Raw genomic sequence first — 20746 nt, 5'->3', positions numbered from 1 at the left:
GTGGTCAAAGGTTATGCGGTAGTGCTTGACATTCATGATTTGCGTGATGAAGAAGTTAGCACCGAAACAGTAATATCGGAGTCATATGCAGCATGCTCTAGACCTTTTCTCTATCCTACCATCTCTATCAATCTATCTTACTCCAAGACCTGCTCACTCCCATACCCACCCACAAAGTACTGATCCTTCGCCCTCGGAAACTTAACCCTATCCGCCGGCGGCTGCGGCCACTCATCCAACACCTTCTCCTCACCGCCCAACGTGAAATTCACCATCGCGAGCGGCTGCGTATCCACCAGCAACGCATACTCCCCCGGATACAACACCTTATTCCCCATCTCATCAACTCTCGCAAGACTCCCCAGCGTCAAGTTCAAATGTGCCGTCTGAGACTCGCCAGCGGTGAGGTTGTGGAGTCGCTGGTAGGACACTAGACGCTTGTTGGGACGCGGAGCGGGACCGTGGGTGCCGGCGAGGAAGCCGAGAGCAACGTAGTCGGATTCGGTGGTGCCGGTGTTTGTGATGGTTATGGGGAAGGTGGTGAAGGGGCAGAGGTCTGGGTAGGGGGTTGTGCAGGTTGTTGTTAGGGTTGAGATGTCGTAGGACGCGGATGATGCGGAGTTGGAGTTGGAGTTGGAGTAGGAGTAGGAAGATGGTGATGATGGGGTTTCGATACTGGCGGTGAAGTTGGTGTAGTGGAGACCGTAGCCGAATTCGAAGACGGGGACTTCGTTGTACCACATGTAGGTTCGGCCGGGAGAGCCAGTGGTGCTGTTGGGACGGAGCGTCATGTCGGTCATGGGGACTTGGGAGGTGTATCTGGCTGGATATTGAGTTGTTGGGAGGCGGCCTGCTGGTGCTGATTTTCCCGTGATGATGTCGAAGAGGGCAACGCCGCCGTCTTGACCTGGGTAGCCGCCCCATAGGAGGGCTGAAACGTTGGCATTGTTGATGAGTGGTGTACTGTCGAGTTGTCCGGCTCCCATCTGCAAGACAATGACCGGCTTGCCGTATGTGGCGAGCTGTCCGATCATGTCAAGTTGTGGTGCGGACCAAGCGATAGTGACACGGTCCATCTCCTCGGCTTCGACGGAGTTGTCGATACCGCCGGCGAAGACGATGATATCCGACTTGTTGGCAGCGGCCCAGACGTTGAGCCATGAGTTCGTCGTTGGGTCGAGTGTCCCGGGTCCGGCAGCGTAGTTTACGGTCGCACCAGTTTGTTGAGCAGCGTAGAGGGGCGAGTGGAAGTAGGGAGGAATGCCGTCGTAATTGCCGAGCATTTGCTCTGTGGCATTGGCCCAGGGTCCGATCAAGGCGATGCTGGTGCCGTTGCTGATTGGGAGTGGCAGTAGTCCATCGTTCTTCAGCAGAGTGATGCCTTCCACGGCGGCTTTGTGAGCTAGCTGTTGCGCGTGTGGTGTGTTGACATCGTCCCAGGCTAGGCTCCGGTATGGCACAGCGTCACCATCAAAGTAGCCAAGACGTACGAGGGAGGAGTATTGACGGATCAGGGCGGTGTCCAAGTCCGTGACGTTGATCAAGCCTTGCTCGTATGCTCCAGGCAAATGCTCTTGGTAGTATGTCCCACAATCGATATCGGTTCCAGCTTTGAGACTTAACGCAACCGCTTCCTCGCGAGAGGATCCATACTCATGTGGAAGGTAAACGTTCTGAATTGAGTCACAATCGGACGTGACCCACTGTTGCTCTGAAGTCCAGTTCCACTTCTCGCGAAGAATAGTCTGCAGTAACCAAGGGTCCGCACACGTAGGCACGCCGTTCAGAGCGTTATAGCTGCACATGAATGCACCCACATTGGAATCTCTGGCACACTGCTGGAATGCTGGCATGTAGTACTCTACGAGATCTTGCTGGTTGACCTGCGCATCGAACTGGTACCGATAATTGCCGTTCCAGTTCTCCAAGTCGTATGCCACAAAGTGCTTGCAAGTGGCAACCAATCGCTTGTACTTGTCGTTGCGATCACCCTGCAGGCCTTCAATCAAAGCAGCGACATAACTGGAAAGGTGATATGGGTCCTCTCCTGGGGTCTCTTGGCCACGACCCCATCTACTATCTTTGAATGGATTGATCTAATGAACAGGTTGTCAGCAATAGCTACAGTCTCAAAGAGCTGATAGGGTTTCATACATTTGGAGTCCAAAAGTCCAACCCAGCACGATCATCGTTATTGAAAGCTCTAGCTTCGGTAGAAATGACCGTAGCCACGTCTCGGATCAAATCATCGTCGAACGCAGCTCCCATCAAGATCGGCTGTGGGAACGATGTTGCATAGCGGAATGGCCCAGAGTCCGAGAAGTTAACACCCGGCGAATCTGCAACACCATGCAGTGCTTCTTGCCACCATGTGTAGGCGCGTAGTCCAAGTCGAGGAACTCCGGGAGAAGTCGAGCCAGTGTTGTTGAGCTGCCAGACAGAAGTGTGTTAGCTATGGCCGAGAACCGCGTGACAACGTCTCAGTAGATGGTATCAGACATGTCTGAGACAGACGATGCCATTGACCCTTCAGTACGTACCTTTTCCTGCAATGTAAAGGCATTGATCAAAGCAGTCGCTCTCGTCAATGGGTCCGCGGTAGTATCGCAAACAGTGTTATTCTTCAACGGTCCATTGCCACAATCTGGAAAGCCTCGACCTTCGAGCTGCGCAACAGCCGAGCCTGCCAATGCCAAGGCAGAAGTGATGAAGAAGGCCGCCATAACGATCAATGAAAAGTGCTTGATGCCAGAATCAACCTACCGCAGTGAGCAAGAAGTCTTCATATACTCTGTTTGTAGTGACGTCGATCTCTTGCCATTGAGCCTTCGGCTTTCCAAGCAATGCTTCTAAGTGGGTCGGTCGGGACATAGAATGGCTTGATGCTTGAGTCGACTGCCAGATCGACCAGAGGAGGTCAGTAGAAGCACTTGGCTTTGCCCCACTCTGTAGGGCAATTCAGCCGGAACTCCTCGTAGTCTGTCTCCCAATTGGGTAACAATGTCTCTGTGAGGACTTTGAAGTGATTCCCATCATATCAAACACTTCGTGACGACCTTGAGCGTGGTGACAACAATAGTCAACAAGCTGGCGAAGACGTTGAAGCTTCAACTGAGACATCTGCCTAGACATGTCAGCTACCAAGCCACGCAGGAGCTGCCTTGGCCCCTCGTTTGAAGCCGGCAAGCCTGCATCCCTATGCTATTGCCGAACATCGTGCCACAAGTGTGAGACAACATGTTGCACGACATCGTCCTCGATGCGTTGTATCGAGTGGGCGTATCACTAGAGTGCCGGCAACAGGATCCGATACCCGCACTCGCAATCAGCCTAAATGCAACGTGCTGGGATCGTGTAGAGTTTGTGGAGGCTGGTGTGGAGAACCGTTGGAGAACCTGGACTGGTGTTGTGCTCGGACTTTGGAACTTCAGGCTCAATGAAACCGCATCAACTCCCGAGTTGCATGGCCAGGTGAACGACGTGACTTTGTCTTGTTTGCGTATGTTGCAAATCCCTTCGGAGTACGGCTCCAGTTGAGATCTGCAGATGCCGTCGGTGCCGCACTGATCCAACCACAAGCTAAGGACTTTGCCCTTGTCCTGTGTCTCTGCCCGGCGAGGACGATGTCTGTGGTCAATGTCTCTCTAGCAAGATCCTTCGATGCGACAGCTGAACGCCATAGCGTTTCGCTTCATGCGATACGAACAGCCCTTGGCTTTAGCCGCGAAACTTATTGGCGCTGTCGCCATGGTGGTCGGTACTATACTTTCGTCAGCTCATACAACGTTATGGTCGCATGGCTTTGCACGTGGATAAATGCTGCAGTAGTAGTCCAGACTGCAAGCTAGCCCTGCTACATGTGCAGTCGACAAGGGCTTTAAGTAGAAGCGAAAGCCCGCCAAGGGCAACCTTGTCCTTCCAACATCTTCATTCTTCATCTCACCGACGACGCTGCTCATTCGTGATATTGATCACTTTCAGTGTCAACATCCATCATCATGGCTCCAGTCGGCGGCGGCTCGCAGTTCGACCAAGCGGCTCTGCAAAGGCGACAGGCTTTACAGGGTCGTGCGGGACCAGCAGCACTTGTCAGAAATGCCAGAGTCTTCGGCATCGCATGCTTCGCGTGCCTGGGAGGTCTTCTCTATGGGTACAACCAAGGAGTCTTCAGCGGTGTTCTGACGATGACCTCGTTCAATGATCGTACGTCGTTCCGCAGATAGTGACCCGCCAGATACTGACCGTGGCATAGATATGGGAGTATGGACCAGAGACCAAACGAAGAAAGGCTGGCTCACTGCCATTCTTGAGCTCGGAGCCTGGGTCGGGTGTTTGTACTCTGGATTCCTGGCCGAGATCTTGTCGCGCAAATTCGCCATTCTCATCAACACTGCCATTTTCATCATTGGTGTCGTCGTCCAGACTACTGCAGTAACCGGTGTCGGCGCAAGTGCCATCCTTGGCGGACGTTTCATCACGGGTATGGGCGTTGGTTCCCTTTCAATGATTGTCCCCATGTATAACGCCGAAGTTGCTCCTCCTGAGGTCAGAGGTGCTCTTGTCGGCCTCCAACAGCTCGCTATCACCACAGGTATCATGATCTCCTTCTGGATTGACTACGGCACGAACTACATCGGCGGCACCGGCCCAGGCCAACACGACGCAGCCTGGCTTGTTCCCCTAGCTCTTCAGCTCGTCCCAGCAGTCCTGCTCGGTGTCGGCATGATCTTCATGCCCTTCTCCCCAAGATGGCTCGAGCACCACGGCCGCGAAGCAGATGCGAGGAAGACGCTCGCAAGCCTCCGCGGTCTACCACAAGACCATGAACTGATCGAGCTGGAGTATCTTGAGATCAAGGCCCAGTCGCTTTTTGAAAAGAGGTCCATTGCGGAGCAGTTCCCGGGCCTTGCGGATGGTTCTGCTTGGAACACGGTTAAGTTGCAATTTATTGCGATTGGTTCGTTGTTCAAGACGATGCCGATGTTCAGAAGGGTTGTGTTGGCGACCGTTACGATGTTCTTTCAGCAGTGGACTGGTGAGTTGATAGTATTGCGACCCCATTTGACTGGCACAGACTGACGCTGTACGATAGGTATCAATGCCATCCTCTACTACGCGCCGCAGGTAAGTTTCTCGGTGGCTTGGAGATGTCGGCGTTGAACATGTACTGACCAGCTGAGTTATAGATCTTTGCTGGTCTCGGATTGTCTTCGAATACCACATCCCTCCTCGCAACTGGCGTAGTCGGCATCGCTATGTGGCTCGCCACCTTCCCAGCCGTAGCCTACGTCGACAAGCTCGGCCGCAAGCCCATCCTCGTCTCCGGCGCCATCGGCATGGCGACCTGCCACATCATCATCGCCGTCATCGTCGCAAAGAACCAAAGCGACTGGGAATCCCACTCAGCAGCAGGCTGGGCCGCAGTCGCGATGGTCTGGCTCTTCGTAGTCTTCTTCGGATACTCCTGGGGACCTTGCGCCTGGATCGTCATTGCGGAAATCTGGCCAATCTCGCAAAGACCATATGGTATCGCTCTCGGTGCTTCGTCCAACTGGATGAACAACTTCATCGTGGGGCAGGTGACGCCTGATATGCTGACGGGTATGACGTACGGGACCTACCTCTTCTTTGGTATTCTGACATTCCTTGGAGCTGGATTTATATGGTTCGCGTTCCCGGAGACCAAGGGGCTGTCGCTGGAGGAGATGGATGTGCTATTTGGATCTGTTGGGCTTTGCTGCGGCGGACCATGAGCGCATGCAGGAGATCAATCGCGAGGTTGGACTGGAGGAGGTTGAGCGCAGTGGCAGTGTTGGCGAGCATGGGTCGGAGACTGATGAGAAGACTGGTGTCAAGCATAAGGAAGGCAGCTTTTGATGGAGAAGGTTGTGAACGTGCATAGTCCTCATAATGATCGTGTCGTGATGAAGCGTGATTCCAAGCACTCCGTCCTCCAGCTCGTCGTACATTGAGCCTACTGCTTCTACATCATGCAAAGTGTCTCCCTTTCAGAAACTTGTTGACCCATCGCCTTCCGATGCCTGTGCTGCGTACATCACGCAGACGCTCGGGCATGCGCTCACTCTGGAGACAATGCTGCCCTCTGCGTGCGCTTTATGCAAACGATCTTGCACGCACACCAGACCATGCGGCAGACGCTGTTTGGATCAGGCTTTGTATCGGTCTCTTTGCCCTTGATTGACGCTGCTGATTCTCATCCCTAACGTCGTGGTACTTCGATCAGTCCTGATTCAAAGCCAACTCCTCCATCGCAGCCACCCCCTGCTCCAGCTCCCGTATCCTCTGCCCTATCCGCCTCTTAACCTCCTCCGCCAACTGCTGATCCTCTCCCTCCACGACCGCCTTGTACGCTTCTTGCACCCTCGTCAACTCCTCTCTCGCAGCTTTGCGGTCGTCCTCAGCATAGACAGTGACCTTCTCCGTCTCTTCGAACGCAATCTCGAATTCATCTTGCGCGGTGGCGTAGAGCTCTGTAATCTCTTCGATCTTCTCGTCTGCGAGGGACTTGGAAGATAGCCATCTCACGGTCTGGAATGGGACGTGGGATGCATTGCGTGTGGTTGATGGAGCGATCCGTCTGGGTCGTGTGAGGGGTTGGATTGTGCGTCTTGGAGTTGTGGTTTGGCGCAGTGTGCGTAGGAGAATTGCTCTGGGTATCATCTTGACGGTATGGTATGGACTGTGGTAAGGTAATGTCTGGATGTGAGAGCTTCAATGCATCGATGTCTGTGACGCTGTGGCTCAAGTTCGGACTCGCTCGGAGATTCGGACTTTAAGATGATGCCGTGCAAGAAAGATGTCGTCTGAACACCACATGCATGACAATTACCTGCGAACCTCGTGAATAAGGATAGCGAACTCCGGCGAAGGGAAGATGTCCACCTGAGAGGGCGAAAGATGTGTACCTCACAGCTACTTCACATCGCCACCTTCCGCCGTAATCGCCGGCGCATACTTAGCCTTCCGGACGCTCGATGAGACATCTTTGAGTCAAGTGATGGGCCTGTTGGCTCTTGGAGCTCTATTATTGGGCATACTGTATATCGTCTACACGAATCCGAAGATGCTACGAAACTGGTTACCTGGCTGGCTCGCCACCGACCAGCAAAAGGACAACAATGTCGAGATAATCGTCAAGACAAATGAGAAGGATGCCAAATCTCCAGCAGGTTCCGAGCAGACCATTTCAGATCAAGATGCCTCTGAAGAGACTACGCCGAAAGCAAAGCCATCGAAACCCGAAGTCGAAGTTCCTACATTCACCTTGAGTGGCAACGACCATGAAAACGACCCAGAAAGCGACACCGAACCGTCAGTGCCATCCTTCCCAGCGGCTAACAGTGCCCAACGAGCATCAGCCATGCCTCCGCCACCCAAGCCGGCTGTCAAGAGCAGTCCCGGTCTTATGGCTCCACCAGCACGACCTGTCGCTGCTCCAAGAGCAAGTCCAGCAGCAGGCCTTCGAGTGCCGACCACGGGACCTCTCCCAAACCGTGGACCGCCTGTTGGCAGTCAGCAGCGTGTGAGCAATGGTCTTTCGCCGAACGGCGCAGTGAAGACGCCAAACGCTCGAGGCAAAGTACTTCTTTCACCTGGCCACTCCCCAATGGACTGGGCAGCATTGACCAAAAGCGGCAACATCAGCGGCGTGAGCAGCTTCCAGCGAGTGACGCCTAGTCAGCTGAAGTCGATGACAGGGAGGAAAGGAAAGCCGGCATGGAGTAGTTGGCAAGGGAAGGTGTACAATATTACACCGTATCTACCGTTCCACCCTGGTGGCGAAGCCGAGCTCATGAAAGCTGCTGGTCGTGATGGCACGAAGCTCTTCATGGAAGTGCATCCTTGGGTGAACTGGGAGAACATGCTGAGCACTTGCCTTGTTGGTGTGCTCGTGCCTGAAGATTATGCCAAGTCTTCGTTGGAGGACATGGACTGAGTGAGGTTGAGAGCGCAGTTGTACTTCGCTGCTTTGATAGTAGACACGCAAAACTTGCATGAAGATGCACATCACATTCCAGTCGAGTCTCACTGCATAACAACCAATAGAAGTCTTCCCCACAACGTGCACTTTGGAATTAAGGTATGCAATATGCACTTCTTTGTCTATCTATCGCGTTCTTCGAGTATATAAGCTAGGAATAGGCTTATAAGATAGGTATACAGTATCTATATAGTTTTGTATATTACGTACTATCTTAGGAGTAGTATATATCGAGATATTCTATCGTGAGCAAGATTTAGAGGGAGTTTTTATTAAACATTATAGCAGCTAACTAGCTCTAACTAACCTTAGGCGGATTTTATTTAGCGAGTGCACGTCAAGGGTCAAGATTGATTAGTGCACGTAATAGGGAAGACTTCTATGTCACGTGTGTCAAAGATCGTGGTGCGTGCTTGCCGGGATTCTTCTCTGGCACGCTCCACTTCGCGTTCACCTCGTCCTACAATTGAGTTATTACCACCCAACTTCACCTCTTCGTTTACGGTTTCTGTCGTGGGACGCTTTGTTTCGTCTGCGGGGAGAATCATACAGGCTGAGACAGCAATCCTGTCGAAAGGCGCTGCTGCCTCTCGCGACTTCCGCTACAATTACAACGGCAACTGCAACCATTGTCGGTCAACCACGCTCGCTTGTCGCGCGTACTTAATTCGGACCTTGCCAGCAGACGGCCTGCACTGTACGCTCACTGTTATGCTATGTAGCATGAGCTTGACTGACTGATCCTCATGCAGCAACGCGTGACATACGTCTCATCTACAGGTATCTTACACAACTCCTGGATCAGCGACATCAACAGAACGGATGGGCGCTTCCGCGTCACATTACCAGGGAGCCGCTTCGGGCGACACAAAACACAAGCTCACGGGCCCAGGATACACGCGCTTAATCTCACTGCCAAGAACATCACGTCGATGGCGGGTGGCGGACGGCACACCGAAGTCATTGACTTGAGTTTGGACGACGATGAGGAAACTACGACGAGCTCCACACGGCGTGTGGCACAGTCCCGACCACCCAAGAGCCCTTCAAAAACCTTTGGCGAAATCCGCAAGCGCCAAAGGGATATCGGTTCGCGTGAGCCACCACCTAGATTGATGGGGTCGATAGACCTTACGATGTCCCCAGAGCCTCCTGAGATCACCCGGCCGTCGACTACAAATTCTTACACTGCAAAGAAACACAAATCTGCGTCTGCGTCAAGTTCGCGAGTAACGACTGAGTCAAATCCTAGGGAGGGTTCGCATAGCCAGGACACGCAATCCAGGTTCCTCGGTTCAGACCATCGACACCCCTCGCTCACGCTTGGCTCTATCAGACGGCGCATTAGTCACGAGCCGAAGCTGCGATCTCCAGAGCCTCGGATCTCTGGCGAGGGGGATGCTAAGCCAGGCATAGCGAAACGTCAAAGGATCCAGCCTCCAGAACTAAGCGTGCTCAAGGAAAAGCGACCGCGAGAGGACGATTCTTTATCACATAGTCTGCTTCAGCACAGGAAAAGACAGAAGCACGAAGCGCAGCCTCTTTATGGTTCACGTTCAGCACATGAAGGTGTTCGGCGCGCAGAGCCGTCGAGCGCTCAACAGCGCGCCAAATTTAGTCTCAACGAAGCCGTAAGTGGCAAGAAGAAGTCGTCTTTCGAGTTCCCGCTGGCGCGTCAGAAGAACTCAGACTCAGTGGTCGATCTGACAGGGGATGGGTCTGCCCGCAAGTCGCCCCCGCCACGAAAACCACCTAATGCTTCCACAGCTCGAGTGGAAATCACAAGATCGCGCCCTGAAGCGATCCTCTCGACCAAAGACGTTGGACCTGCTCAAGTACGACAGCCCTCAGTCTCTCAGGAGGAGAAGATAGTAAGTGCATTGGTTGAATTTCTGGGCCCGGTAGCAAAAGAGGGAAGACGCACTACCCCGGCCAGAACACCTTCCTCCATTCCATCACCGAAGCTTAGATCGATGTCGCCTTCGAAGAGGCTTGGAACATCAGAAGATCGTCGCGTTCCTTCACCACCTGTCAGATCTGCAAGCCTGCATCGTGGATCAGAGATACCTGAAAGTCTCCCTGGGTCGCCCACGAAGAGCGACAGGCTTCTGGATCTGGAAGCACCGAGTACAAGCTCTCCAAAGAAAGGCAGTCCACGTAAAAGCAGATCTGCTGCGATCGACAGCTTTGCATCAAGGACCTCCTTAAACAAAGATGATCCATCCTCGACTAAGCCGGCGCCCCAGCTCCCCTCAGGTGATACGGCTCAAGGCAAAGTATCTTTAGTACGCCGGTCGACTGCTATGCAAAAACAGCAGAACGAGTCTTTGACTGGAGTCGAACAGAGCGAGGAATTGTCTCTGCCGACTGCTAAAAATGGTGGCGGGCTCACGTCACCTCGGAAGTCCAATGGCACATCGAGCCCAGTGCGTAGACAGGAGTCCTTAAAGACAAAAGCGGCCATTGCGAAAAGTCCTGCGAAACAGACTAAGCCAAGATATCCACTGTCACCTTCCGACACCACCAGTAAAGAGAACGGTCACTCTCGCGAGAAGACGCCGAAGGAGCCTGAACGGGAGATAGCACAGCCGAAGACTACAAACATCTTGAACGCCCCGAAGTTCCTAGGCGTGACGCTGAACAGCTTACGGCAGAGTCCTCAAGATAACAATGAAGAAAGTAGCAATTCGCCGATTTCGCGCGCTCCGATAGCGCCCGTCAAGGACCCTCTTAACACTGCTGAACAACAGAAGTCGACGACTAGCCACCTGGCGCCATCAGGAGCGCGGCAGTCACGGGAGGCCAACGGCGAACCTCCGATCGGTGGCAGGAGCGACAAGTCTCATCATGACACAAGGCAAACAAGTGTGCACAGGAACAAGCAACCTGCTAACGACCTTTCAAACATGGCTAAAGATATCACCGGGGCTGGTCCTGGCAAGATACCTGGTTTTCCTAATCAGAGTCTGTCGAATCGTGTCGAACAAGTCGTGGGCCATTACATCGGTGAAATGCAGCGAGACAATGAAGACTGGGCGCGAACAACCCTACGAAGAGCAAGGCTTTCGGTCGAGACCCGACCGCCACTGGACGAAGAAGAGCCCACGGATGTCTTCAGCAAGATGAAGCCGCTGACACTAACCAACTTAACAAAAGTCCCGGCTTCCAAGAAGTTGGGCGGAAAATATGTAAAGTTCAGTACCGCGGCCGGAAAGGTTCAGACGAAATGGGCCGCGCCTTGCACGCCTATTTCCACGTCTGCAGAAGACGTGCCTAGCTACTCACACTACGTCAGCATCAAGCATAACTTTCTTGCCGGGAATGATCCAACACTCCAACAGATGCCCTACTTCGGAGACGACATGGTCGATCAAGAGGTTGAAAATGCTCTGAAGGCGCATTACAGCATGGACATCGTCGGGAGAGACAAGAAGCTACTCGACATGGCAAAGGCAGATACCTCTGCACCTTATGCTGAGGATATGCTAAAAGAGCTTGGCTGTGCATGGTCCGACGTCTTGTATTTCCTGCTACATCACGACCCTTTGCCGGGTGTGAAAAAGGCCTCCGCCGCCGACCAGGCACTCACGAGGAGGAGCGAATTCTGTGAAGATGCCTTCAGATCTAGCGCACGTTGGACTACGCTTGTGTCCAGCTTGCCAAAAGTAAAGCAGGAGAATGTCGAGAAAGCGGCCATACTGTGCGACCACTTCCAGAAGCTACTCAAGCTGAGCTTATGGCACGTCGTTCGAACATCCGCGTACACCAAAGAGCTCCTCAAACAACAGCAGCAGATTCCTGAGATGGAAAAGCTGACCTGCAGAGTGTGCATGCGTTTCGACTGCCCTTATCACGGAGAAGTCGAAGACACAGGCGACTCACGTAGCGACAGTGATGAAGCAAGCACAGACGGCGGCGGAAGATCACACATAGTCGAGACAGACATCATACATCCCCCGGACGTGAACCACAGGTCAAGAATTGTCTTCCCGCGGTCACTTGAGACACATCACGGCCCAGCTCCCATCAAAGACCGGCGTACAGTCGCCTATTGGCAAAATGGTGCCAACGTTCATCTCAAGTTTCGACCTGACGAACGAGGACCATTTTATCCATGCCATCATCCAGGCACGACCTGCACCACTGCGGAGTGCTCTTGCCACATGAACCAGATTCCCTGCGAGAAGACTTGCGGTTGTTCGCTCAACTGCCCGACGAAGTTTCAAGGCTGCAACTGTGCTTCTGAGACGACCAGGTCAGGCCAGAAGCTATTCTGCTTCGAGTCAGATACGTGCGCGTGCTTCCAGCTTGGCAGAGAGTGCGACCCTGACCTTTGCGGCGAGTGCGGCGTCTGCGACGTTGTCGACCCTGTGCACAAACACGACGACCGTATATTGCTCGGCAGGTGCCGCAACGCCAATATGCAACGTGGAGTCTCCAAGCACACCATCCTTGGTGACAGCGGCGTGCATGGCCTGGGGTTGTATGCATGCGAACTCATTCAACACCACGAATTCGTCGGCCAATACAAAGGCGAGATCATCCAGAAAGATGAAGCAGACCGCAGAGGCGCAGTCTATGAACACCAGAAGCTAAGCTACCTATTTTCCCTCAACAACAGCCAGGAGATCGACAGCACGTACTTTGGCACCAAGACACGATTCATCAACCACGCTTCCGGGAACAGAGCCAACCTCTACCCACGCATTATTATGGTCAATGCAGTACATCGCATAGCTCTATATGGTCATAGAAAGATCCTCCCTGGCGAGGAGCTCTTCTTTGACTATGGTCCGCAATTCCCAGACGACCAGCTCGGCGGCAAGGCGAAGAAGAAGAAGCAGCAGAACGAGAAGCAGAGTAAGGCCGCGCCTCATGTTCGCAATGTCGGACTCGTCCGTCACTTCGATGAAGTGGAAGAGGATGAAGACGAGGAGGGCAATGTGCGTGCTCGTCCGGCATCGAAGTCTAAGAGGCCTGTCGAACGACCTCCCGTGATGCTGAGGCTTAAGAAACCCGGCCCACGAGGCGGTGTTCGATCTGGCGTACGACGGCCGAGCAAAGCTGTACTGCCCGACGACGACGACGATGACGATGATGACGATGATAACACCCCCAGCAACGACATGGTTCCCGCAAGTCGCGGGGCGTCAGATCGTGATTCGGACGAAATGGAGCTGGACGGGTACCCGAAGGACTTCATGCTTCATAACATTAAGGATAATGAACCTGAGGGTCCTCGAGCTGCCGAGCCTGGTGATGAGGATTTTGAGATGCCGTCCGAGGAGGAGAGCGTGAGCGAGGAAGAAGAAGAGTCAGAGTCAGAGCATGATGATGAAGACATAATACCTCGTGGTCGTGGAAGGACGCTTCGGAAGACTCGCTTGTAGATACCCGCCTTTGCAGGGCATGCATTCGCGCTTATGAAGTAGAAGTCATGTCTCGTATCTGAAGTTCAGCCTCCTGGTGAACATGTTGAGCTGGGTCGCCCTCAGCACTGACCCTCCCCTGTGCTACTCATGACCTGTGATGTATCATAACACCATAACTCGTCCCATAACACCGACCTCCCTCCCCCTTCCAAAATTCCACGCTCACCGCATCCTATCAGCTCCACTCGCAAACCTAATCGCAGCAGGCACAACCTCAGCCCTATCGATCGCAGCCCAAGTCGAAACAATCGCAGCAACAGCCGCAATCGCGAACCGGCCGAAGTTCACAGTTGCCCACTTGTCCACGAGGCCGTGTACGCTGTCTTCCTTGGCAATGCCGGCCTCCGCTTTGGAGTCTGTGGGGGATACGCTGGCGAGAGTGCTTTCTTTCTGGAGGAGTTTCTGGTTGATGGGCTCGCTGAGGAGGAAGGTGTAGGGCACGAGGGAGAGGAGGAGGGTGCTGGATGTGGCGTAGAGGATGGAGGTTTTGGTCCTGTTGGGTGGGAGGGGTGGTTAGTTATGGTTCGAGAGAGAAGTAGTGGGCTGGTAGGGATTGGGACGGGAGAGGGAGAGGGAGTAGGGAAGGCGTACCAAGCGTTATCACGGTAGGAGATGTAGCCGAAGACGACGGCCGAGAAGAGACTGATGGCTGGAGATACGATCTTGTCGGCTTCGTATTGGGTCTTCCATTGTTTGGCGAGGAGGGGTGCGGGGGCTTCGAGGAGGGCGCGGGTGGTGCTGAAGCTGGCTGCGAAGGTTTTGCCTGTGGAGGGTGAGTTAGTTGTAAGATGGGGAGGGGGGGTATTGGATGCTGTCTACCGGCGAGGAAAGCAGTGGAGGTGAGGCCGATTGCTTGGGCCATGCGTAAGCTGGTGCCCAGGTCGTCGGTGTAGAAGGCGCCGCGTCCTGCCATGGTGGTGTTCATGGTGGGTTGTTGGGTTGTTGAGATGGGTGCTGTGTGAGTCTTGGATGTTTGTGTATGCAACGGGATTGTTGCAAGTTCAATGTGACAAACAAGAAGTAGAGAGAGTACACCTACGTGACTTACCACATTGTAGGAGGTACCTGCCCTTGCTTCCAGCACAGCAGTCGCGATTCGATCGCATGTTATGATGCGATAGTCTAGCTTGTCAGCCAATGGCGACTTCACGTTCGCGCCTTCCCAGTTTTCAAACAAGATCCATGTCGCTTTCGCATGACAATGGTACAACGTGCGAAGAGGGTCACGATCCTGTTCTGTGGCTCGTGAACAGAGTTCCACAGTGACGTGAGTCTTGCGCCACTGCGGATGTGGAACTTCAAACCGGGTGCCAGCCGAGAAATCTCTCCTAGCTTCAAACACGAAGGTGCCACAAGCATTCAATCGTGACTCTCTGGGCGGGAAGGTACGCGACTTCACGCGAGAACGGGTGAGGATATGTGTTTCTTATGTTTGCCACTACTGTTCCTTTCTCCATTCACACTCTTGATGACTGCCAAGCACTGCTTGGGGACGTGACACTCTCACGGCGTGAAGGCAGTTCGTCTACTACCAATAAAACTACCATCCGGACTGCTGAAGACGATTTTCCGCCCTGGGTCATACCATCGTGCCCAGCAGCCACAATGCCGGCCCCAAAGATGTTCACTGCACCTCGATCAGCACATCTGTCCGAACCTGGCCCTGACAACGGAGCCTTCTCAACAAGCGAGGTCAGATCGAAGCATGAGCCAACGCTATCAACCAGCAGACTCATCTCATTACCAAAAGGTCGTTACAAAGAGCCACCTAATCTAGCCGCTGGGTTTAGTAGTCTGGACATCAGCAGTGAGCGATCGATCAGAGCTAACATCGTAGCAAACGAGTTCTCCACGGAAACCTTCCAGATTGCCATAGAGACTTGGGGATCTAGCCAGCTGTTCGAAGCAAGCGTCGTATGGATCGAGCACAAGGCTGATGCCAAGGACTGTGTCTTTGGGCAACTCGATACAGCTACTGCAACTCCGTGGCAACCAGCCGACCCTTTTGCCAGGTATTCGCCCCACAAGTCACAGGACAGCCTACAGCAGAAGCACGCGAAAGCTTTCTTCTTTCCCAAGCCATTCGCCGAGCCCCCAGAAGTGGTCTGTTGGCTAAATAGACTGGACCTGAGCAGCGGACGTGACTACGATTACAAAATCCGAGCGTTTGCAGACGAAATCAACAAAGACAGCTTCCTGGCTCACCTCAACACCTGGGATAGCGGCCGGATGCATGGAGCTGCATTATGCTATGTTGCCTTTGCAAAAGGGAAAAGGAACGTGGAAAGCGGTCGTATCAGCACGAACGATGTCAGGAAGAGGACGAATCCAAGATCGACGACGACTGCCGTGGTCAATTTCAAGAAGAGGTTTGAGAAGCCGCCAACAATCATTGCAGCGATAAACATGATCGACGCTGCTGGAAACGCTGATCTCAGGATCAGGCTGGTAATCAGTGAAGTTGACGAGGAAGGCTTCCGATGGAGTTTCGAGACTTGGGATGACTCCACCTTGTATGCTGCTTCGGCACATTGGATTGCGTTGGCAGCTACAATTCCTTCCAAGCATCAAAGCACTGCTAGATTGAGCCCATGATTATGGACCGTGCTGCAAGATAACTGTGCTGCAACAGGTCTTTGTCTCTCTCTTGGCTCAGACATGTTCTACGCTTTTCCCTCTTCCGGACGAACAATGAAAGCTGTTTGCCATTGTCAAAGGACCCGGGCCAACCTTGCACCTCCGTCACCACATTCCATGCTACAGTAGGAGGCATGCCTTGAGCGACAATCGCGGCGAACGAGGTCGTGTACTGGAGAATACTGCAGCTCTGAATGAGGTAGTCCAAAATGCCTCTATGGGCTGCCTTCCTACCCACCTGGAAGAACTATCGAGCTTGGCGACAAGCCCTCTGCCAACGATCACGCCCTCTGTTACCAAGTACGAAAGATGTTCGCGTTGCTGTTCAGGGAGCAACAAATCCTCGCCGGTCGCCAACTCGTATAAGCGCATCTGGCGCCATCCAGAGGCACAAATCGATTCCTGCTGATAGGTTACAAAAGCCGCTTGGACCTCGTCGCAATCCACCACGGGGAAGATGGACTGCTTTGATCTACGTCCAACGTCTCGAGCGGATGATAGACATCTTCGAAAGATTCACGGAATCTCGAAGCAACAGAGAAGCCCTTGGCTTACAGGTCGCTACCATACTGGCTGAACCTGAGCACGATCGTAGCAGTAATGATCGTCTGCTTCGGTCTATCCTGGAACGTGAAACTGAAGCTATTCAGGAGGCACACAATAAATGGAATGAGTTGACAGCGGCTGCAGACGCCCTCTTCGACCGCGTGGAAACTCAGACTGAGATGACAGACTTTGAACTGCCAGTATAGCTCATCGACCAGCTTCGGCGCTACGGCCACGCACACAGCGCATACCTACGAGAAGAGCGTCTGGGGCCTACGAGCAAGATGGACATTGCCACAGCTCGACTGGTGCTCGCAGAAGAGCCCAGATACAACTTCAGGGGCTGGATAAATACATCAGCAAACCTGGCCAAACTCAGGGACATGAACGGGTCGGCTGCGAGACAGCGGCGTGTGATTGAGCACTGTCGGCGAAATGTCGAGTATGAGCTTGAACGACTTTGCAGGCAGCATGCTCCGCGGGCGATTAATGAGCTGAACAATGTCCAGGTGGAGGCCAATGGTGTTCGACCGGACCGTTCCATCCCGGTGATTGATTCGCCGAAAGATGATGATACTGGTGCTGATCGCGCAGTGTTGGAAACGAGGTGGCAGGAAGCCAAGCAAGAATTCGTAGAGGCCGAAGGTCGTTTCCATACATATTACGTGGCCGATACCCGCATCGGACTCTACAAAGAGTACTTTGACGACTTTGCAAACGGTCTAGGCAGAACGCCTGGCCAGACTGACATTTTGGAATGGCATAACGAATTTTTCGAGACCGCTTTTCTTGCGTCGGCGTATTTCACCGGTAAGTGCAAATCTAGGTTGTTCAGGCTGAAGACGAGCTAAATTGTCTGTAGAGGTGGAGAACAAATTTCAGCAGGCGCGGGATGCGGCTATGGCAGCGGGCTGCGCACCAACAACGTCCTCGAGGGAGGATATCGGCGTGTTCCCCAGCCATCCAGATGATGGCGCGACTGGCAGCGAAGGTGTCGATGGAAGAGAAAGGCGCAGGCTAAAAGCAGAAGACAGCACGGTTAAGGTGCAGCAGTGGCGCCAAAATATCACGACAAACACTCATTGCTGGGACCAGCCGCCAAGCCCGCCACCGGTGCGCATCGAGTGGTCAGAAGGCTCTGCCTTGGACAGAAGTAGATATGCGCCTTCCGGGAGAGTTCCGTCTGGGAGCCGAAGGAGAGACGATGTAAGTCCTGAGGGTCGTCATACGAGCTGGCAAAGAAACGTGCTGACGAATCAGATCCGCAAATATCAACTATCCTGCGGAAAGCTGAGACGTTCGCTCGCGATCAACTCGAAACAAGCAGCGGCATAGCCCTTCAATCGCCGTGCTCAAATCGCCTCAGTACGTGTGGCATATCGGGAAACCGTGATTCCGCCAGCTGTGAATCAAATTCCCCAGCTCTATTACCCAATACACTACTTGCTGCGACTCATTGCAAAAGCCTGCAAGCAGAGTGAAGACAATAGCGCTTTGACGAGTAACAGCAGAACCCGAACACGATGCAGATTGACACCGTCCTCCTGTCACTGCACAAGCGCCCTTGCACCATAATGACCATACGTATATTCGTGCAGAAGTTGAAGTACTGCTTGCCTTTCAGTACCCAAGACCATTGAACCTTACCCTTTCCCGTAGACTAAGAAGAGCCACCGCCAATAGTCCACGACTTATTCTTCTTTGCCGGCGTGCCATCCGGGATCTCGTCCTTGGTAGTCTCGACCTTACGCTTTCTGTCACCGCTCTGTGCAGGCCTTGCCTGGACAACTGAGGGCCTCGATCTCTGTTCCCTCGAGCTGATCCTGTGTAGCGGAACCTGCACAGTAAACGATTTAGCACTTCTCTTCTGGCGAGCTATGATGCCGTTACGTCATTTCGGAGCTGCCATCAGGATAGTCGGGCCCATACTCACAATAAGTCGGTACAAATAGCGGCCTCGGGCTCCTCTGTGCTTACCACGGCTCCTGTTGAGGGCAGGACCGCACCGCGCAACCATGCCCACTTGATGTAGATTTCCTTGTAAAGCCCCTTCAAGAATGTTTCCTCATCGAATCCATTCGGCTCCGCAGCTTCATGCTCGGCACGCAGCGTACGGAGTCGGTTCTCACCCCAGATATCCATCTGTCGTCTTTGCTCAGGGGAGAAGAGCGGATCTTGCAGCATCTGGCGCCACGTGGCGGTTCCCTTGTCGGCGTCAATCCTTAACCCAAGACTCGAAGCGCTTCGCGTAGTCGACCAGATCCATTAGAATCTTGCGCAATAAAAGCACAGCGTCAGACTCGTCTATGTTGCCGAGCCGGTGGTTGGGATGCAAAGCGACTTCGAAGATGATCTTCGGATCCAGTGGATCTGCTGGTACGGGCTTCCCCAGCAGAATTTTCTTCTTCGTCCATGACTCTCGGACTTTGAAATACATTGCGTACTTCTCATCGGTGTTGCAGAGCCATGCGCGCCCCTTGGGGTCAGTGGTGACGGCTTGGTAGAGAGGCTCGATGAATTTGGGGGTTTGCTGTAGGGGTGCTGCTTTTCCTCGCTTTGGATCGTCGGGGGCAATAGTGGGCTCGTTGATGGCGGACTCGTGCGCGGCTTTCCAGACTCGTTTAATGGCCCATCCGACCAATCTGGCGGGCTGTGCTTCGGTGGTGTTGGCCATGATTAATGTCGCCAGTGCTGCGTTCTCGATCTCAAGTCGCGAAGTAGCAGTGATGTTGTGTTTTATGTATGTGCAAAGGAAAGTTCGCGACGCGTGTCTATCCGCGTGGGATCGTAGCGAAGCTCCTAGCGTGAGAATTAGCGCCGGTGTGTGAGTGAATGCTCTGGACACTTCGTCAACTTCTCGAAGATATCACCGATGACATTTGCTGACCAACATTCCTTGTGAATACTCCCGACTAGTTCCATTGTCTGCAACTTGTTGCCTATGAGCCTCTCACGTATGGAGGAAATGCATTCTGCACCGAGTTCTCAACCTCGACCACATCCACGTTGCATCACCTCCGACGACTTGACCGCATCTCCGCAAGAACTCCGACAAAAGATGTCTCGACCGAGAATCGAGAAGTCATCCCACCCGCCGTTACCGGATGGAGTCACAGAGCCACTCCCGACGACCACCGATTCCGAGAACAATACATTGAACTTTAGCCGCAACTTCAGCGTGGGAACCAGTCATGATACCAGTAGCCAATCCAGCATGAACACCAAAAAGCTGCACCACGGGCTTGCCAGTTGGCTGTACTCCGAGCCTTACCTTCGACAGAAGTTCATGCCGCTATGTCCTTCTCATGTCGTAACCAGTCTGAGGCTATCTCTTCTTTCAAGAGGGAATGGCACTAGCTGCACGTAATGTACGAGCAATTTTAGCATACCACGGTGCCTCTGGCGTATTGGATGGCAGTATCTAATCCTGCTACGCCGACCATGCGGGTGAAGACAATGGGTGTCACTTTGTTCCCATTCATGGGGAAGATGCTTGGGTGGCTCGGTCGCCGTGTGAGTTCCAGGTTTGAGTATTGCAGTCGCAATGAGGTCATGCTACTGCACTACCAATTCCGTTGTAGGGCATTACCATCGACCGTGCTGGGTTCAGGTGATCCAGTTCTCGCCTCTACATCGTTCCATCTTGTCTCCCCACTTCTTGACTCTTTCCACGACCTATCCAGACTCCACGCCCTTGGACCACTCTCCCAGCATCGGCCTCGTGCTCGACAAACACCTCAAATCCAGCGTCAAGCGATACTGCAAACATCCTTCATCACCCTCACAGATACTCTTACATTCCTCCAAAGTCTGCACAGGGCCCCGATCCTCGTCAGCATGATTGTCCCAATTGGCCCTCTGCTTCCCAATCCTTGGGATCAGATACTGCGCAAACATATCTTTGTGCCTCAGGAATGCCGTCGAATCGCCGCTCGTCTTCCGTATCCAGTCCTGCTCAAACTCCCACAATTCCTTAACGACCCCAGGACTTAGATGATGATAGCTCACAGCGGGTGTGCACCATTGTCTATGCCCTCCGTCCTTTCGCCAATACGTTATCCGCCCGATGTCATCGCCCTGCCAGATCGGCCACGCAAGCGTAAGGGGTGTGCCGGAGTCATTGAAGGCT

The 20746-nt window shown here is 53.4% G+C and overlaps 11 protein-coding genes across 11 annotated transcripts; 6 read left to right on the top strand and 5 right to left on the bottom strand.

Annotated features, from left to right (window-relative positions):
* Positions 1–137: 137 nt before the first annotated feature.
* CLAFUR5_02193 (putative exo-1,4-beta-xylosidase bxlB) lies at positions 138–2723 on the bottom strand (the record flags this gene model as incomplete). The annotated part of the gene is made up of 3 exons (XM_047901341.1): positions 138–2096; positions 2155–2430; positions 2541–2723. The coding sequence occupies 3 exons, from the start codon at positions 2721–2723 to the stop codon at positions 138–140; spliced, it is 2418 nt and encodes an 805-aa protein (XP_047757268.1).
* A 1275-nt stretch (positions 2724–3998) lies between these two features.
* Positions 3999–5753, top strand: CLAFUR5_02192 (putative quinate permease; the record flags this gene model as incomplete). Its single annotated transcript, XM_047901340.1, has 4 exons — positions 3999–4203; positions 4253–5035; positions 5093–5124; positions 5187–5753. The coding sequence occupies 4 exons, from the start codon at positions 3999–4001 to the stop codon at positions 5751–5753; spliced, it is 1587 nt and encodes a 528-aa protein (XP_047757267.1).
* A 487-nt stretch (positions 5754–6240) lies between these two features.
* CLAFUR5_02191 (uncharacterized protein) lies at positions 6241–6681 on the bottom strand (the record flags this gene model as incomplete). The annotated part of the gene is made up of 1 exon (XM_047901339.1): positions 6241–6681. The coding sequence occupies one exon, from the start codon at positions 6679–6681 to the stop codon at positions 6241–6243; it is 441 nt and encodes a 146-aa protein (XP_047757270.1).
* Positions 6682–7018: 337 nt separating this feature from the next.
* On the top strand, positions 7019–7957 carry CLAFUR5_02190 (Cytochrome b5 reductase 4; the record flags this gene model as incomplete). The annotated part of the gene is made up of 1 exon (XM_047901338.1): positions 7019–7957. The coding sequence occupies one exon, from the start codon at positions 7019–7021 to the stop codon at positions 7955–7957; it is 939 nt and encodes a 312-aa protein (XP_047757269.1).
* Positions 7958–8748: 791 nt separating this feature from the next.
* CLAFUR5_02189 (uncharacterized protein) lies at positions 8749–12169 on the top strand (the record flags this gene model as incomplete). Its single annotated transcript, XM_047901337.1, has 2 exons — positions 8749–11964; positions 12023–12169. 2 exons carry the CDS (start codon positions 8749–8751, stop codon positions 12167–12169), a joined length of 3363 nt encoding a protein of 1120 aa, XP_047756040.1.
* A 1004-nt stretch (positions 12170–13173) lies between these two features.
* CLAFUR5_02188 (uncharacterized protein) lies at positions 13174–13392 on the top strand (the record flags this gene model as incomplete). Its single annotated transcript, XM_047901336.1, has 1 exon — positions 13174–13392. One exon carries the CDS (start codon positions 13174–13176, stop codon positions 13390–13392), a length of 219 nt encoding a protein of 72 aa, XP_047756041.1.
* Positions 13393–13596: 204 nt separating this feature from the next.
* On the bottom strand, positions 13597–14359 carry CLAFUR5_02187 (uncharacterized protein; the record flags this gene model as incomplete). Its single annotated transcript, XM_047901335.1, has 3 exons — positions 13597–13927; positions 14026–14197; positions 14254–14359. The coding sequence occupies 3 exons, from the start codon at positions 14357–14359 to the stop codon at positions 13597–13599; spliced, it is 609 nt and encodes a 202-aa protein (XP_047756038.1).
* Positions 14360–15039: 680 nt separating this feature from the next.
* Positions 15040–16029, top strand: CLAFUR5_20140 (uncharacterized protein; the record flags this gene model as incomplete). The annotated part of the gene is made up of 1 exon (XM_059462977.1): positions 15040–16029. One exon carries the CDS (start codon positions 15040–15042, stop codon positions 16027–16029), a length of 990 nt encoding a protein of 329 aa, XP_059318882.1.
* Positions 16030–16901: 872 nt separating this feature from the next.
* On the top strand, positions 16902–17952 carry CLAFUR5_02186 (uncharacterized protein; the record flags this gene model as incomplete). The annotated part of the gene is made up of 3 exons (XM_047901334.1): positions 16902–17427; positions 17480–17823; positions 17878–17952. 3 exons carry the CDS (start codon positions 16902–16904, stop codon positions 17950–17952), a joined length of 945 nt encoding a protein of 314 aa, XP_047756039.1.
* A 518-nt stretch (positions 17953–18470) lies between these two features.
* On the bottom strand, positions 18471–18801 carry CLAFUR5_02185 (uncharacterized protein; the record flags this gene model as incomplete). The annotated part of the gene is made up of 2 exons (XM_047901333.1): positions 18471–18492; positions 18551–18801. The coding sequence occupies 2 exons, from the start codon at positions 18799–18801 to the stop codon at positions 18471–18473; spliced, it is 273 nt and encodes a 90-aa protein (XP_047756036.1).
* Positions 18802–18832: 31 nt separating this feature from the next.
* CLAFUR5_02184 (uncharacterized protein) lies at positions 18833–19291 on the bottom strand (the record flags this gene model as incomplete). Its single annotated transcript, XM_047901332.1, has 1 exon — positions 18833–19291. One exon carries the CDS (start codon positions 19289–19291, stop codon positions 18833–18835), a length of 459 nt encoding a protein of 152 aa, XP_047756037.1.
* Positions 19292–20746: the final 1455 nt, after the last annotated feature.

Source organism: Fulvia fulva, chromosome 1 (genome assembly GCF_020509005.1).
Source record: "Fulvia fulva chromosome 1, complete sequence".
NCBI lineage: Eukaryota > Fungi > Ascomycota > Dothideomycetes > Mycosphaerellales > Mycosphaerellaceae > Fulvia > Fulvia fulva.
Note: the sequence above shows the minus strand (reverse complement) of the source record. Positions and strands in the feature narration are given on the sequence as shown.